The sequence below is a fragment of the Anarrhichthys ocellatus genome, unplaced genomic scaffold (assembly GCF_004355925.1).
Source record: "Anarrhichthys ocellatus isolate YVR2014 unplaced genomic scaffold, GSC_Weel_1.0 scaffold5, whole genome shotgun sequence".
Taxonomy (NCBI): Eukaryota; Metazoa; Chordata; class Actinopteri; order Perciformes; family Anarhichadidae; genus Anarrhichthys; species Anarrhichthys ocellatus.
The window spans coordinates 15896253-15912698 of record NW_022280035.1 but is presented as its reverse complement, the minus strand read 5'-3'; the positions used below and the strand labels follow the sequence as shown (position 1 = coordinate 15912698).

The 16446-nt window shown below is 40.4% G+C and overlaps 1 protein-coding gene across 2 annotated transcripts in view; it reads left to right on the top strand.

The window, feature by feature from the left end:
* celsr3 (cadherin, EGF LAG seven-pass G-type receptor 3) overlaps positions 1 to 16446 on the top strand; it is a 96753-nt gene that overhangs the window by 73294 nt on the left and 7013 nt on the right. For both annotated transcript variants that reach the window (XM_031845411.1, XM_031845410.1), the window contains 11 exons: positions 499 to 697; positions 5153 to 5344; positions 5431 to 5617; positions 6465 to 6632; positions 7571 to 7697; positions 8903 to 9109; positions 12239 to 12413; positions 13644 to 13756; positions 14178 to 14257; positions 15084 to 15210; positions 15481 to 15600. In XM_031845411.1, coding sequence (XP_031701271.1) covers positions 499 to 697; positions 5153 to 5344; positions 5431 to 5617; positions 6465 to 6632; positions 7571 to 7697; positions 8903 to 9109; positions 12239 to 12413; positions 13644 to 13756; positions 14178 to 14257; positions 15084 to 15210; positions 15481 to 15600 — 1695 coding nt within the window. The remainder of the gene's footprint in view (positions 1 to 498; positions 698 to 5152; positions 5345 to 5430; positions 5618 to 6464; positions 6633 to 7570; positions 7698 to 8902; positions 9110 to 12238; positions 12414 to 13643; positions 13757 to 14177; positions 14258 to 15083; positions 15211 to 15480; positions 15601 to 16446) is intronic.

The following is a 16446-nucleotide window of genomic DNA, read 5'->3' as shown; positions in this document are numbered from 1 at the left end:
TCTCTCTCTCTCTCTCTCTCTCTCTCTGTCTCTCTCTCTCTCGATCTCTGATATGACTCTTTGTTCAAAACATTTTGCAAGGCCGTGTAGTCTAGACATATCTATAGGTTTCCATCCAGAGTCACAATAAATTACAAGAAAAGCAAGGTAAACACAACTATAATTGAAGCCTAGACTTGTTTGGATGTTATTTTTAAGTTCTGTTTTCAATGTTCTCGTGGTCCTGGTCACAGCAGCCTGACAAAAGGCTTGACTATGAGGCTTACATCAGATGTCTTGTCTCCTCGACCAAAATTAGTAACAAACTCAAGTTCGTGCCAAATGCTTGTCTTGGTCTCCGGACAGCATGAAACAGTCCCAACACTAGCTGACATGAAAGAATTTGCCCAACTGAAACAAATACCTGAAGACCTCACTCTATTTTTTCTTGTTGATGGGTTAGATGGCCAAAAAGACATGTGTTTTTTTATTGATTTTTCATCTTTCTGCTGCTTGCAGAACATTGTGCGGGGCTGCAGTGTGCTGTTGGGCCCCGGTACCTCTGGGCTCTGGCGGGCTCTCGCTCAGAGTCAGAACCACATCCCGGGCGGCGGTCCGGCCGAGCTGACGGAGCTGCTGGAGCAGTACGCCCAGATTCTGGCCCAGAACATGAAGCACACCTACCTCAACCCTGTGGCGCTGGTTGCTCCAAACATAAGTGAGTTCAGAAAGATTACACACAAACAGAGACACACACACTCACTCAGGCATAATACAAAAGCTTATCCCTACTCAGACCCAATATAAGAGACTAAGACAGTAATAAAATCTGGTAGCACTTTATAATAACTACACACTATGAAGCATTAGTTAAGTATGAGTAAACACTTAATTCATCATTTAGAAAGCATTGTTCCTACATTAATAATTCATTAGTATGCAGTTCATAACAACAGTTGTAAATGTTTTATTCTTGATTAATAAGCTCGTATATTATGTGTTTCATGATTGTGTTTTCATACTTTATAAATGATGGATTCCCTATTTGTAAATGAAGTATTATATATTTTACAAACCAATTATTAAGGAGTTGTAGATGATTAATAAGATCATTGATAAAGTGTTAGTAAATGATTAATAACTTATTTAGATGTATATTATTCATGCATTTATATATATAATGATTAGGGACTATGTTAATATATGCTTTATAAATGCATATTAATACTGCAATTCATGATAAATTCATGATTTATTAAGGTAGTTACTACTCATTAGTAAAGTGTTTTATGTGACCTCATCTAAAGTGAGGACTATTTATGCCTTATAGAGCATTTATTAAGTATTTTGTGTGACCTCATCTAAAGTGAGGACTATTTATGCCTTATAAATCATTTATTAAGTATTTTGTGTGACCTCATCTAAAGTGAGGACTATTTATGCCTCACAAAGCATTTATAAATGACATTGAAAGGCCAGCAGTGCCTCAAGACACATTTTGAACAGAACAGGCAAATAGACACAACACAAAGTGATCAAGAACATATTAATATTTATTGCAAGATGCAAACAATATACTGTTAAATACAAACCTCTCATCCATTCATACATGTAAGAAACAAACAAACAAAGACATTCTCCTTCAGGAGAACATGGCTGTATATAAAACGTTTGTAAATATACGACTGGAGCGAACCAGGAGCTTTGCCTATTAGTTTACATTTACTTATTTAATTATTCATTTCATACCAAGCATATCGATCTCCACTGTTCGTACTTTTCTTCAGTTGCATGTCCCGATGGCAGCCGGCCGAATCTGTTCATTGTTTACAATAAACGAAATCCTACTTGTGAGATGGACAAAGGAAAAGACCGCTTCATACATCATCAACGTGGGACAAACGTTTCGCCCAGGAACTGGTACAGAAGTGCACTTACGCGATGGATCCGGGCCAGAAATAATGACTGCTGACGGTTCTCCAATGCCCGTCTGTTTGTTTCTTAGTTTGCTGGCACGTAACGTTACACATTATGGAGGATGAGTATCCAGCTAGCCTTCCAGCTAACACTAGAGGTCCTGAGACAGGCGCACGCTCACGCGTCACCTCCCTTGTAAATAGAGCAATCTAGGTGACAGATGGCTAACGAGCTGTTATATGTGGAGTGGATGTGAATGAGGTCGATATGCTTAAAATGAATAATTAAATAAGTAAATGTAAACTAATATGCAAAGCTCCTGGTTAATGGATGAGAGGTTTGTATTTAATAGTATATTGTTTGCATCTTACAATAAATATTAATATGGTCTTCATCACTTTGTGTTGTGTCTATTTGCCTGTTCTGTTCAAAATGTGTTTTGAGGCACTGCTGGCCCTTCAATGTCATTAATAAATGCTTTGTAAGGCATACATAGTCCTCACTTTAGATGAGGTCACACAAAACACTTTACTAACGAGTAGTAACTACCTTAATAAATCATGAATTTATCATGAATTGCAGTATTAATATGCGTTTATAAAGCATATATTAACATAGTCCCTAACCATTATATATACTGTATAAATGCATGAATAATGTACATCTAAATAAGTTATTAATCATTTACTAACACTTTATAAATGATCTTATTAATCATCTACAACTCCTTAATAATTGGTTTGTAAAATATATAATACTTCATTTACAAATAGGGAATCCATCATTTATAAAGTATGAAAACACAATAATGAAACACATAATATACGAGCTTATTAATCAAGAATTAAACATTTCTAACTGTTATGAACTGCATACTAATGAATTATTAATGTAGGAACAATGCTTTATAAATGATGAATTAAGTGTTTACTCATACTTAACTAATGCTTCATAGTGTGTAGTTATTATAAAGTGCTACCTAAAATCTTAATCTTTACGGATGATTTGCAGCGGTTTTCTCATAATACTGTAAATCGCTGCTGTGAAATCAGCTAGAATGACTCAGTGTAAAGCGGGAGATGAAGAGCGCGAATGCAAATGATGATGGCACGGCCAGAGCGCTGGGAGCAGGACAGAGAGATGAATTTCACACTCCCACACACACACACACACACACACACACACACACCAGTTAAAGCTTTCAGCACACACACACACACAAACCCCGAAGCACTGTAGCACTTTCCGGCATACATAATTTAGATTTACAGATGCCAAACACACACATGATCACACACATAGCAGACATTAACACACACACAGAAACACACACATTCTCTTCATCTGTTACAGTACATGTCCTATACATCTGCAGGTTTGGCCATGTGCCCTGTGTCATTTAGTTTCTGGCATCCTGTCACTTGTGCATTTTGCTCTTTTCCACATTTTTCTGTCACTTTAGCAGTGTTGAAAATACTGTTAAAAAATGTGTGCCACATGCAACAACAAGGTGTTGAAATAGCAACAACAGCAGCAGCTCTGACAGGGATGAAGCCAGACAATGAATTCCACACTCAGTTAATGCTCTTAGCTACACACACAGATTGGATTCCTAGAAAACACCATCCAACCAAAACTCATGAAACTCATCAAAGTTACCATCTAGTGAATCTTGCCCCACCAGCTTCCTCCAGTGCTGTTTGGTAGCACCGTTAATCCCAGACCTGCCGGAAATATAAAATAGGCTTACCTTCCTTGGCCAATATGAATTGCCTGCTTTTATTTACATTCTATATTCTATGTGACTCTCATCTCTCTCTCACTTAACTGTTTATGCTTTGCCTTTGGATTACATCCAAAACGCTGTTAGATCATCTAAAACTGACAGCGTGATGCTCATCCCCAGACGGGGAGCATAGAATTAGCGGCAGTGAAAGCAGAAGGAATAAGAAATGCAGCCAACGTTCACACTCCTACACACACACATACAGACAGTTGATGCTCTCAGCTAAAAGGGATGGAATGAATAACGTTTATAAAGATACGGATGGACCTGACACACACCCATCTGTTAGCTTCCAATACACTTTTATTTTTCTCTTGTTTTTTATCATTAAAATGCCAAATCTTCTATTTTATTTCACCAATAAACCATTTGTTTCGCCATCAAAATTGTCATTACAGACTTTTAAAATCAGAAAAACAGTCAGTCAGACAGTCTACACACACACACACACACACACACACACACACACACACAGACATAACACACGTCTGTTATATTGAGTGATGTCTCTCCTCTCTCAGTATTGAGTGCTGTTCCACTTATGTTTGGTTGGTCAAGTGTTCACTCATTGTTGAACACTCCACATTGACTATGTACTTCCTGTTCGCCACCTCATTTCCCATAATATAACAGTTCCTCTGGTCCTGTGTTTGTGTGTGTGTGTGTGTTTGTTTGTGGAGTATGTATTGTGTTTACACAGTCCTAAATCCACAGAGATTCAATTGGTTTATTGACACAGGTGGTTCAGGTTTCCCCTTGTATTGTATTGTATTTAAGAAGGGAAATTAGAATCAGAATCAGCTTTATTGACCGCGTACGCATACAAGGAATTTGACTCCGGTTTTTACGTTTCTCTCAAAGTACATACACAGAATATACAAAACCCAAAAAATAAAAATAACAAAGTAGAACAGAGGTAAGCAATTAGTTAAATTTTTTAATTAACAAGAGCATAATTACCCTTCACCTAATTTGAGTAAAATTAGCAAAGTTTGACATTATTTTCATGATTTCCAGCTGTCAGAAAGCTCAAAGAACCCTTTCTTGCTTGTGTAGCTTTGGACCAATTGAAACATGGTGTGTACTGAATGGTTTTTTATCAACTGTTGATTAAGGAGGTTTCAAATGTGTCGTTATAGCTGCAACCCTGAGCAACAATACATGGATAAAGGATGCTGTTCTTCCAGTGGAAATATGGCCTCCCTTTCGCAGTTCTTCTGGTGGGAGTAGTGAAAGTGTGATGTAAAAATCCCTTTCAACTTGCTGACCTTGTATTTAGTAAAGAAACTAAATGTGAATAATAACTCAGCAGCAGTGACTGATTCTTTGTAAGAGTCTGCACTTTATTCAATAAATAGCATCTTCCGCAGGCATTTAAGGGAAGTATTGATTTAAGGTTAACACCCGCCACCTATATTGTATGAAATGATGTGTGTTCATGTGCGTTTACTGCTCCCGTTTGTTTGTCAGTCATGAACCTCGACCGCGTGGAGAACCAAACCCACGTGCGGCGGCGTTTCCCACGTTACCACACCACCCTGTTTCGCGGCCAGGCTTTGTGGGACCCCAACACCCATGTGATACTCCCCCCTGCTGCCCTGGTGCCACAACGACAGCAACAACAACACAACTGGAAAGAGAAGGAGCGGACAGAGAAAGAGCGTAAGAACAGACATAGAATGAAATGCTTGATAGTGTAAGCGGTCGAAACTAAGAGAAACATACTGACACAGACTTCTCCATTTCAGCCTTGGCCCCTCAGAACGCTGCTGTGGCCCCTGTCAGTATCTCAGCCAATCAGACAGGAGAATACACTGCAGCCAGACGCACTGTTTCAATGCCAGAGCAGCCCATCACCATCGTTATCTTGCTGATCTATCGCAGTCTGGGCGGCGCCCTCCCTCCCAAGTACCACACAGACCGACGAGGAGTGAGGTGGGAATCAATCACACTCAGAACAATAAAGATCTGACGACAGCAGAAAGGAAGGAAACATGCTGGCTATAGAATCGGGATTTCCCATGTCGCCTTTATTCAGCAGCAAACAGTGAACCACAATTGCTTTTATATAACAGGAGCATCACATCATTAGAAACACATTCTGCACTATATATCTTTATCGTTATTTATCGTAATTAGAAATCGCAATTTTGCTCGATGAATTCCATAATAGAACAATTAATGGACCTTTTTCACAGCAGTTTTTTTTTCTTGTCATAATAAGAAAAGCACAGGTGAAATTGGTAACAATTAAGATGGCTCAGTCCCATTAAGTGTCCCAGTATGCTACTCCAGTGAGCCACCCATCTGAATGCACCTATTAGTAATGTTATTGAACGCACCTGTGCTTTTCCTACTACGACATGTCAAAATATCTGCCGGGAAAACGGTGTATTCATGATCAAAATTGTGGCCTATGAAGTTTCTGTCAGTCGATTAATAGTTGATTGACTATCAGCTTCAGCATTAGTTCCAATAGCATCTTCCTTACATCTGTTTTTTTTCTCTACCTTCTCTCACGGTAGCTCTCTTTCTCTCTCAACTCTCCTCCCATCGCTCTCCCCCTCTGCTCTTCCTCACCTCACCTCCGGCCTTGATTACAAATTAACAAACTGTCCAATGTTCAGTAGATGTCAATGAACAGTCATTTAACTCTTGTCTAGCACACCGTCTCTGCTCACCTTGTCTTCGCCTTTTTTACTGTCCTAACCAAGAAATCAAACTCTGCTTTCCATCTTATTTAGTAGAAGCATGGTAACTCTGCGCTCTCTCCCTCCCTCAGGCTGCCCAGACACCCGGTAATGAACTCCCCAGTAGTCAGTATCTCTGTCTACAACAACCAGACGTTTGTGGGTGGGCACTTGGACCAGCCCATCCTGCTTGAGTTCAAGCTCCTGGAAACAGCCAATCGCAGCAAGCCACTGTGTGTGCAGTGGAACCACAGCAATCAGTGAGTATAGATTACACTGGTTCATATATTCCTACACACACACACACACACACACAAATCGATCAGGGCAGTAGGGCTGGTTATTGTCAGTATGCAATACAATGACTTTACACTATACATATATACATAATATATTATGATATATGGCTATATGTATAATTTTAATGCATTATGGAGACATTTCCGTGTGGTGCCGTGTTTTGAAATTCTGTAGCTTTATAATGTGGAAAATACATCTGTCAAAATATTATCTTAATTGGAGGAGTTGGGGTTTTGCTTTTAAGTTTGAAATATATGCAACGTCTGCCTTTAGACTTTCTCGCGCTGGACTTATGGCAGCCACCCGTATTATACACTTTTGTTTTTGCAGACCTGTCATAGTAGGAAAAGCAGAGGTGTAACCAATAACAATAAAGATGATTCACTTACATAAAGTTTCCAAGTAAGCCGTGTCAGACGGCCAGCGTGCTCAATGACAGGGCCCTGGAACTGGCCCAACTATATGGAATGCAGTCATTGATGTAATTAATTACACCGGTGTGCTTCCTGTCATAACTGTCAACATGTCTGCTGCGAAACAGGTTTATTTATGGAAGTAGTGCTGTGAAGTGGACCTTAAACATGAAGTGTTAAGTGACACAGAAAAAAAACCTGTACATTTTTTAATTCACAGAGGGGGTACCACTGTTCATATGAGGACCCGCAGCTGAATCACAAAATTCTAACTGCAATGTAGTGTGTTCCCTTTTTACTCAGTGCCACACACACACACACAGTAACACACGGGTATATGCCCACTGACAGCAGAGAGCATGCATTCCTTGCCTCACACACAAGCGGCAACATATCATACAGATAGTGTGTTCATGTCTTTGTGTCCGCACCTCTGTTACAATTGACCTTTTACTATTAACCGTCTTGTCTCTCTCTCTCTGCAGGTATGAGATAGGAGGCTGCTGGACAGTCAGGGACTGCATGGTGGTGTACAGGAACACCTCCCATGTCCGCTGTCAGTGCCAGAGACTGGGCACCTTCGGGGTGCTGATGGACAGTTCGCACAGAGAGGTTAGTGATCTGTCAGTGGAGAACTACTCACACGCGCCACATATTTATTCCATTCATATGCCTCTGTATCATAATGAAGCATGTAATGGATTAATTGTGCATTAACTATCAGTGATCATGCTGTGTAAACACGCACAGACCTGGTTTTGCCAGTGTGTCCGTTTTCATTCTTTTCTTCATCTGAACATCTCAGCTGGTAATTGCTTGTAATGTAATCGGTGTAGAGGTTTGAAATCCCGGAGAATTAATCCTGCCTGACATTCTGAAGGCTAAAGAAAGTCTTGTTACAGCTGTAGACGATTTTCACAGTTTAATGCAAACCCCCTGCCAGTCACTTCCCAGCATACTAAGTAATGATGTATCAGATCTTGACGTTTGAGATTGCAAACTAGTGGAATCAGAAACCTCATGCCTTGCGATGAATTTAAAGTTGTACATTTCCACCAAATATGTATAGTTCACATTGAATAATGCACTAGTCCAGAGCAATGAGAAGAGGGGTGACTGGTGATGTGCTCAATTTGCCCAGATACAATTCTGAAGGTGTTTCTTATGTTTACTGGCAGCGATTGCTCTCTGTGCATGCAAAGGTAGTGGTCTTAATCAGTTTCATGCTTTTGATACCCTGATTTCTCCTGACAGATAGAAAGGTCTGCTAGTTTGCTTTGTCTGTTGTTGGATTCGTCTGCTTACTTTCATTTTCTCTTTCAAATGCCTTGAGACCGGCTCATAATAAAGACATAAATTACTTTCAACAGTTTGAATACGGAGATACTTTGCCTCTTTCAATCCTTTCAAAACCTTTAATATTCAGCATCACAAAGCAGCCGGCATCCTGGGCAGTTAAACAATGTTACATGTCATACTTCATAATAATGGATTGATTTTTATGAATCTGAAACAAGTGGCTGCCTGGTGCAGATTCTTCATCTTAATTACTTGCTTTCCAAATAATTTATTATCTCTGTCATAAATATCGTCAGTTCAAGTGAAGCCAGACAGATGAAGGCATTTACCCAGACTGAGGTAGCAGCATTTCAACAAATTAAAATGATTCATTTGCAGCTCTTTGTCTTATTTCACCTTGTGCTTTTTAATATTACTACTCCCCTTCTTCCCTCTGTTCTTCCTTTCCATGTGCTCCCACCAAAATGATCTCAGTTTGATAATACCGTGTCTCCCTTCTCACATCTCTGTATGAGCAGCAGTTGGAGGGGGATCTGGAGTCGCTGGCCCTGGTCACATATTCCTCTCTGATCGTCTCCATGCTGGCCCTCCTGCTCACAGTCCTGGCGCTCTCCTGCCTCCGAGGCCTCAAGTCCAACACCAGGAGCATCCATTCAAACACAGCGGCAGCCATGTTTTTGTCGGAGCTGGTGTTTCTGCTCGGGGTCAATCAGACGGAGCAGCAGGTAGATACTGGTGGCTTGTTTTCCTGTAGCCTTGTTTGTCTTTGGCTTTCTTGCCTTCCTCTTTTTCATCACTGTCAGTTTGCTTTTGGCATAATTATTGTCTCATTTTTAGCCACGCATTGCAGATTTGAAGGTGTACTTAATGCTGGGCGATATGGAGAAAATCAAATATTATATATATATTGCCCAGCCCTAGCAGTACCCACCTTTAAACCGCTGCCTTCTTTCTTTATACTGTAGAACACAATATATCCTCCTTTTGCTGGTGCAGCTCTAAAAGATACATCAAGACATCTCTGTCTTTTTACCTTTCTTCTGCTATTCGTCCTCCGTATTGCTCCATCCTGCTCACTTTGTTCCTCTCTACATCATGTGTTTTTTTTGCTGCTTACTTACTGTAAGTCCTCTTACTATTATGCTCAGTACTTTTCTCTTGTTTTCTTCCTCTCTCCTGACTCTCCTTCTTTTTCATTACATCACAAACGTGTGTGTACGTAAAGAGCAGTGGGTCTTGTACAGAGGGGGTACTGCAAGTATGTGCTCACTCAGCATGAAATCTAATTAATTAAGCTGTATCCCCCACTCAGTCAACTGTACGGCTCTTAACAGTGAGACCGGTTACTTCTAGCTGAACAATATGTTCTCTTATTCATGTGCATCATGCTTGGGAGAGCATGTTGGTGCTCGAGTGTTTGTGTGTACACTTGGTTTTACATGCTTGTGCACAATTTAATCTTTCTTTTAGTGTGTAACTTGGTGTGTGTGTGTGTGTGTGTGTGTGTGTGTGTGTGTGTGTGTGTGTGGGAGTGTGAAATCCATCGTCTAGCTGTATTCCTGCCAAGGCGGCTGCTATTTCTATGTTGTCTCTGGCTGTGTCGTTAGGAATTTGTACTGAGCTTCTTTTAACCTCATCCGGGCGGTACGAGTTGGCTTTCCTTAATTTAAAGATGTAGAGCGCTCAGCTGCAAAACTTCTTGAGTGAAGTGTTTCTCCTTTTTCATTAGAGTTGTGAAGTTTACATTTACATTTTAGGTGTTTAACAGCACACATCCAAAGTAATTTAAGACTGCAACAGCTTAATGATGTCATAGTTTTATTTCTTTGGTAGTGAAAAAGTATTTTGATTGTGCATATCTATATATAATTTGTCATCATGTTGCCAACATGACCCTATTGGTGAACGTTATGAATATCATGTGTCTGTCCTGTTGGCGGGCTGCAGTCACACATCCCAGGAAACCAGAGTTGATAAAGAAAAACTCACAAGAAGCCCGGTCATTAAACCAGCATTTTGTTAATCCCAAATATTTTGACAGAGAGGGAGAGTCGAAGCAGATCTGATTCCAGTCTTTCCAAGTTAAGCCAAGACCGGATTGACAGCCTGAGCCTTTTGAGCTGTAATCTTTCATTGTCTGGTGTTTATATCCGTTAAGAACACACAAAATAAATCACACCAGACCCACACAAAATAAATCACACCAGACCATTTATGTTCTCACTTATTTTCGTTGTACTCAGCATTTAAAACATGGCTTTGAAAGCTGGCTGTCAGTTGCCAGCAGCCATCTATTCTAACTCACAAACCCGTACCTTCTCTAGTTGTTGCCTGTGGTTGGTTTATAGAGCGGGGCCAAATCCTCTATCCCGATATAGCTCATTACATATCTCAATAATGATATGTATGTTTTCTGGTAATTCAATTTTAAAAAATGTCTGTATGACATAAGCACATGGTAAAGGCACGTGGTGCTGGTTAACAGATAGCTTGCATTCGGAAATGCCTGTAGTGGGGACCGGCGTGTTGCTGTCTGCTGTTGTTTTGACATTGCGATAGATACAATATAGAAAAACAATAGACATTTTATAGATAGACATCATATCGCCGAGCCCTTTAGTTTAGTTTCCGTCTTCTGAGAAACAGCACCACAGTTCTCTTAGAAGACGATGATGACGTGCACTTTCAGATGTGTAAGGTGCTGTAATTCAGAGCCACTCTAGTTTGAATGGCATCTTCCTCATCTGGTTAAACAAACAACACAGACCGAAGCCCCCGGAGTTCAAATACACCACTTTAGACAAGCTTGACTGCAGCCTGAGGGTAATTTCTCAGCATTACTTCCAAAACAAACAGCAGCACTTCACTGACAAAAGGGATTTGGAAGTTGATCTCCTGCTCTGACAAAACATGCTCAAATTCATTCCTGATAATATGCAATCTAAACCGTGGCATTGCACGGACTTCAGATATTTATGTTAAAGCGTCTCTGAAAACTGATTTGACATCCTCTCAGCATTCGTGCAGCATCATCTATGGCGATAAAGACATTTTCCATATATCCATCAATACTGTTTCATGGATGTTTCAAAAGACGAAAATAAAGAAATCAACCACGGACCAAGCTCTCCCCTAAATATATGGTATAATTCATAATATGTATTGCTTACAGAATGTTTTTTGTAGCAGGTCATTTGATGAAAGCTTGAAATATACGATTTTGAATTGGAGTAAATATGTTTTTTCTGAGCTGATTATTCTTCTTAAAACCATAAAACCAGTTGAATGATCTGTATTTATTGCTGTTTTGTATTATTGTAAACGTATTTGTTACATGAACGCTTTCAGTCTTCTACCCACATAACTGCTGTGACAGCCACATTACCTGCGAGCGTACTTTCCTCTACCGACGGTGCTTTCTTTCACACACATAATCATAGTTAACGCACTCTTGGGTATTATTGCTATAATTCAGCATCATAAAGACATTAATCTACATTCATATCATTAATTTTTTTGCTTTTCCTGGAGACTTACTGTAACATGCTGCCATAAACTCTGTTCATTAGTCACATTGGTAATTAAATCATGCAAGTCTGTCACTTCATCGCTGACACCTGCTGTGTTTTATTAAAGACTTGTTGGTTGCTTGCCAAGAAGTCTGCTCTGCACCTGTCGCAAAATCAATACAAAGGTTGATATTGTTTTTATTGCTCCCCATCTTTTCTTCCTTACCTCTCCTTCCCTTCTTCTTTGTTTCATCCCTGCTTCTCCTCTCTTCTTTCTCCTTCTGCTGTCTCCATCTTCCCCCTTGCTTCCTTTGCTTTAATTGTTCTCTTTCTCTGCCCCTCCAGTTCCTGTGTACGGTTGTGGCCATTCTCCTGCATTACTTCTTCATGTCCACGTTTGCCTGGATGTTCGTGGAAGGCCTTCATATCTACCGCATGCAGACTGAGCAACGCAACATCAACTACGGCGCCATGAGGTTCTACTACGCCATCGGCTGGGGCGTGCCCGCCATTATCACAGGTAAGACACACGCATGCACACACGTAGGATCTCTGGGATGTTTGTCGGAAGCGTGTCTATGCATCCACGTCCTCGCCACATTTATTCACGGCAACAGACTGTCATATATGTGCACAGACACACACACCCACACATTCCGATGAGTCTGACTGTGTAGATAAGGTTTCTGTGACATTTAATTAGAGAGATAGTAGAGCACAGACACACACACACAAGCAATTTATTCCTTGACACATATGGTAAGCAAGCCATTTCTGTCTCCCCTCTTTTTATACAAACACACACACACACACACACACACACACACTTGCAGTTTCCACCCGGATACATGCTGTCAACTCCTCTCTATCTGTTGCTCGTTCTGTCACGCACACACACACACACACACACACACACACCCCGACCGCTGTTTCACCTTGCCTCAAGAATGGATCTGTCTCCCACCACACATACACACACACACACACACGCTGGCTGCATGTCTCTTTCCTCCGGCTCAGAGGTGCGTTTAATCCGTCTGTCCGTCTTTATTTAAACCCTTCCTGTCTCTCTTCTTTTGCAATTCAATTTAAAAAATCTTTATGGTCATGACTGTCAAAACCTTGACAGTTGTCCAAAGGAGGAATTAAGACTTCACAGTTCACGTCACCACTCTCACAGCGACCCAGTATAGCAACATCATAGAGGTGTGGTCATGTGGTGAAGAAATAACGGATGAATAAAAAATAATTTGTCATGATTAAAACTGATACTTGTGTTGTGGTTGTACGCATGTTCAGGGATGTTCTCACACACACATAATCCAAACATTATGTGGATTTTGTCTTTTCTGTTTCGTCTTAAGCACGAGTCTCCTTCAAAATACACAAGATGAATCAGCTCAGTTACAACTTGAGAGAATCAGGTGGAAATTAGTGTAAAATAATCCCAAAGTATAGCTAATATTATCTATGTTTGGTAGTATTAATGTTGGATAGTAATATATCAGAATTATAATTTAATATTCTGGAAACGTTAAATGTCTGAAGGCACCATAATGCATTTGCAGCCACAGTTTCCAACATGCTGATTTTCTTTAACATGATGTTTTGTGGCCTGAAATTATTATTTAGTAAATAACTACTGATTAAAATAGGTGTGTTACGTCTCATGCCTTTCCTGCCAAAGCCATTCAGATAATCTCAGGCAGTCACATCCTGTACTGCCTCTCTCTTCTTGTCTCATCTGCAGGCCTAGCGGTGGGCCTGGACCCAGAGGGATACGGGAACCCAGACTTTTGTTGGATCTCCATATATGACAAACTCATATGGAGCTTTGCTGGTCCTATAGCCATCGTCATACTGGTAACTGTCCCCTGTCTGTCTGATATACAGTAGTGAATGCTAATGTACGCACACAAACATATAGTGTAAACAGTGAACTGTTGATGAGCGTTTATCAATTATGTTTTTTAGAGGAACATTGGTTACGGTTTTGTTTCCCTTTAAAAGATTATATAATCATAAAACCTATAGTGCAGATAAGCTTAGCTCTGTATTTATTTTTTTTATTCACTTTTCTGTGTATTTTTTTATACTGTTTGAGCAAAGGAACCAGAACAGAATAAAAGAGCATTTCGTAGACTTGAATGTCTTTTTTTCCCTCCAAGACGACTATTTTGTCCACATTGATTTGTTTAATTTGTTTATCCTCGTCCCTGATTGGATTAGCTGGAATGCATTAAAAGCGTTGCCTTACCATTGGTATTGATTTCCCTTTATCCAGATGAATGGAGGGATTTTCATGATTGTAGCCAAGATGTCGTGCAATCCCTCTCAGAAGGAGACTAAGAAGCTCCCTGTCATGTGAGTACCATGCACTCACTGACTTATCTCACGTTGTAAAAGTGACTTTGATGGCCGTTTTTCATCATGGTATGTAAATGTGTAAATGTGATACTGTATGAAGATTATGAAGATTAAGAAGCTTATGTAAAATTTAAATTGAAGCACTATACAACATACATTACAAATAACTGCTAACAGCCTCAACAAAGCTACAACACTAAATCGCTGCTTACATTTTCAAACTGTGTGACTTTTATTTTTTTGGGGTTCGCATTACAAAACTGTTGTGGATGTAGTTCAGAAACTGGTTTGTGACCGGTGAACTAACAGGGAACAGAGGGGAATACATCTGTCTCATTCAGTCAACGCTGATTTGATAAACAATGATCATGTCAGGCCTTGTTATTGATCAGACCACAGGTGCATAAACGACTCCCAAGTCTCGGTGTCAGTATTCATCCCATGGTTTCTCTACGAAGCCTTTTTCTGCTGGTTCTAGTCATTCTGGCTTTTCTGTCTCTACATTTCTTCATTATCCTGGTCATGGGCATCAATTAATGATGACCACATTGTTGTGATATCACAAGTAAACGTATATAGTGGTATGAAGTAAATTCGTTTTCAAATGTTACATTTACTAATGGCTAGTTAACTAGCCGGCAGGGAAATAAAACAAAGTAATCAGAGTTATTAGTAACATGTGCTGTTCCCAGTCAAAGCTTAACCATGTCATTGTCTTGTACATCCAAGTTGTACATGTAAAGATGCAGCATGGTGATGTTGTCTGTCTCATGGTTTGTCAAACCTTCTCCCCCCCACTGACCTCTGTGTTTTCTCTCTCCAGTGAGACTATTCGCAATGCCTTCCTGCTGTTGCTGGTAGCCACCTCCACCTGGTTGTGTGGTCTGATGTCCGTGAACAACAGCATCCTGGCTTTCTACTACATATTCGATGTCCTCTGCCTCGTGCAGGTATGAACAGAGTGTATGTTTATATATAGAAATGTTGCACTGATTCACCTTCCATCCCGTTCCTTACTGCCTTTACATTTGTGCATATAGTACGTCAAAATTACTGGCCAAGTAATACTTTTTGTTTTATTGCTTGAATACAAAGAAGAACAAGGTAGTGCTCGTCAAAAGGAAAAGACATGATGAAAATCTGCAAGGATCTTGCAGTTTAGCACCTTAAACTTAATCTGTGTCCATCTACCGCTCTCTCTCTCTCTCTCTCTCTCCCAGGGTTTGTCGGTGATGCTGGTCTTTACTGTGTTCAACGCCGAGGTTAAGGAGGCCTGGAGCGTAGTCTGTTTGGGTAAGAAGAGCCCCGGAGAAGACCCACCAAGACCCCCACAGAACACTGTGAGTTACACACACAAACAGCCTCCCGTAGTGGTTTTTGCTGCATAACTTAAAAAGTTTTTATGTTGTCAGATGTCTTGGTTTGCCTTGACATTACTATGCAATCATTTACTCAGCTCATTGTGTAAATAAAGATTTAAAGATATGTTTGATGATTTATATGAGCTATAACAGCATAATTCATCATTCATCAATCATTATTGCACATTAACGACTTGCAGGGTGAATGTAAGACCCTGATGTGAAGCTGTAAATCGTCCCGCTGCATGATCCCGAAGCCATTTACTATGTTTTATTCTCTTCCACAGTATTCCCTCTTTTTTCTCTTGATGCACATTCTCACTGTGTCCATTACTAGACCAGCACAAATGCCCTCCTGCCTTTCATTCCTCCTTCCCTCTATCCACCCATCCATCTTTCCTGTCCTCCCTCTCCTGTCTTTCTGCCTTCAGGGCTTGTCGCTGACCCAGATAAGACAATATACTGACCAGTGGGGGTCTGCTCACTCTTAAGTCCACTTCTTCAAAAGCACTGTGCAGTGTCTATTTAGAGTGGGTGTGTGTGTGTGTGTGTGTGTGTGTGTGTGTGTGTGCGTGTGTGTGTGTGTGTGTGTGTGTGTGTGTGTGTGTGTGTGTGTAGCCCTTTCCTGTCTGCACATCTTTTCTTCACTCTCTCTTCTATCTCATATGTGTGTTTTAGCTCACTGCACTCGGTTTTCTAAAGTCTCTCTCATTATCTCTCCTCTGTGCTATACAGTGTGTGTGTGTGTGTGTGTGTGTGTGTGTGTGTGTGTGTGTGTGTGTGTGTGTGTGTGTGTGTGTGTGTGTGTGTGTGTGTGTGTGTGTG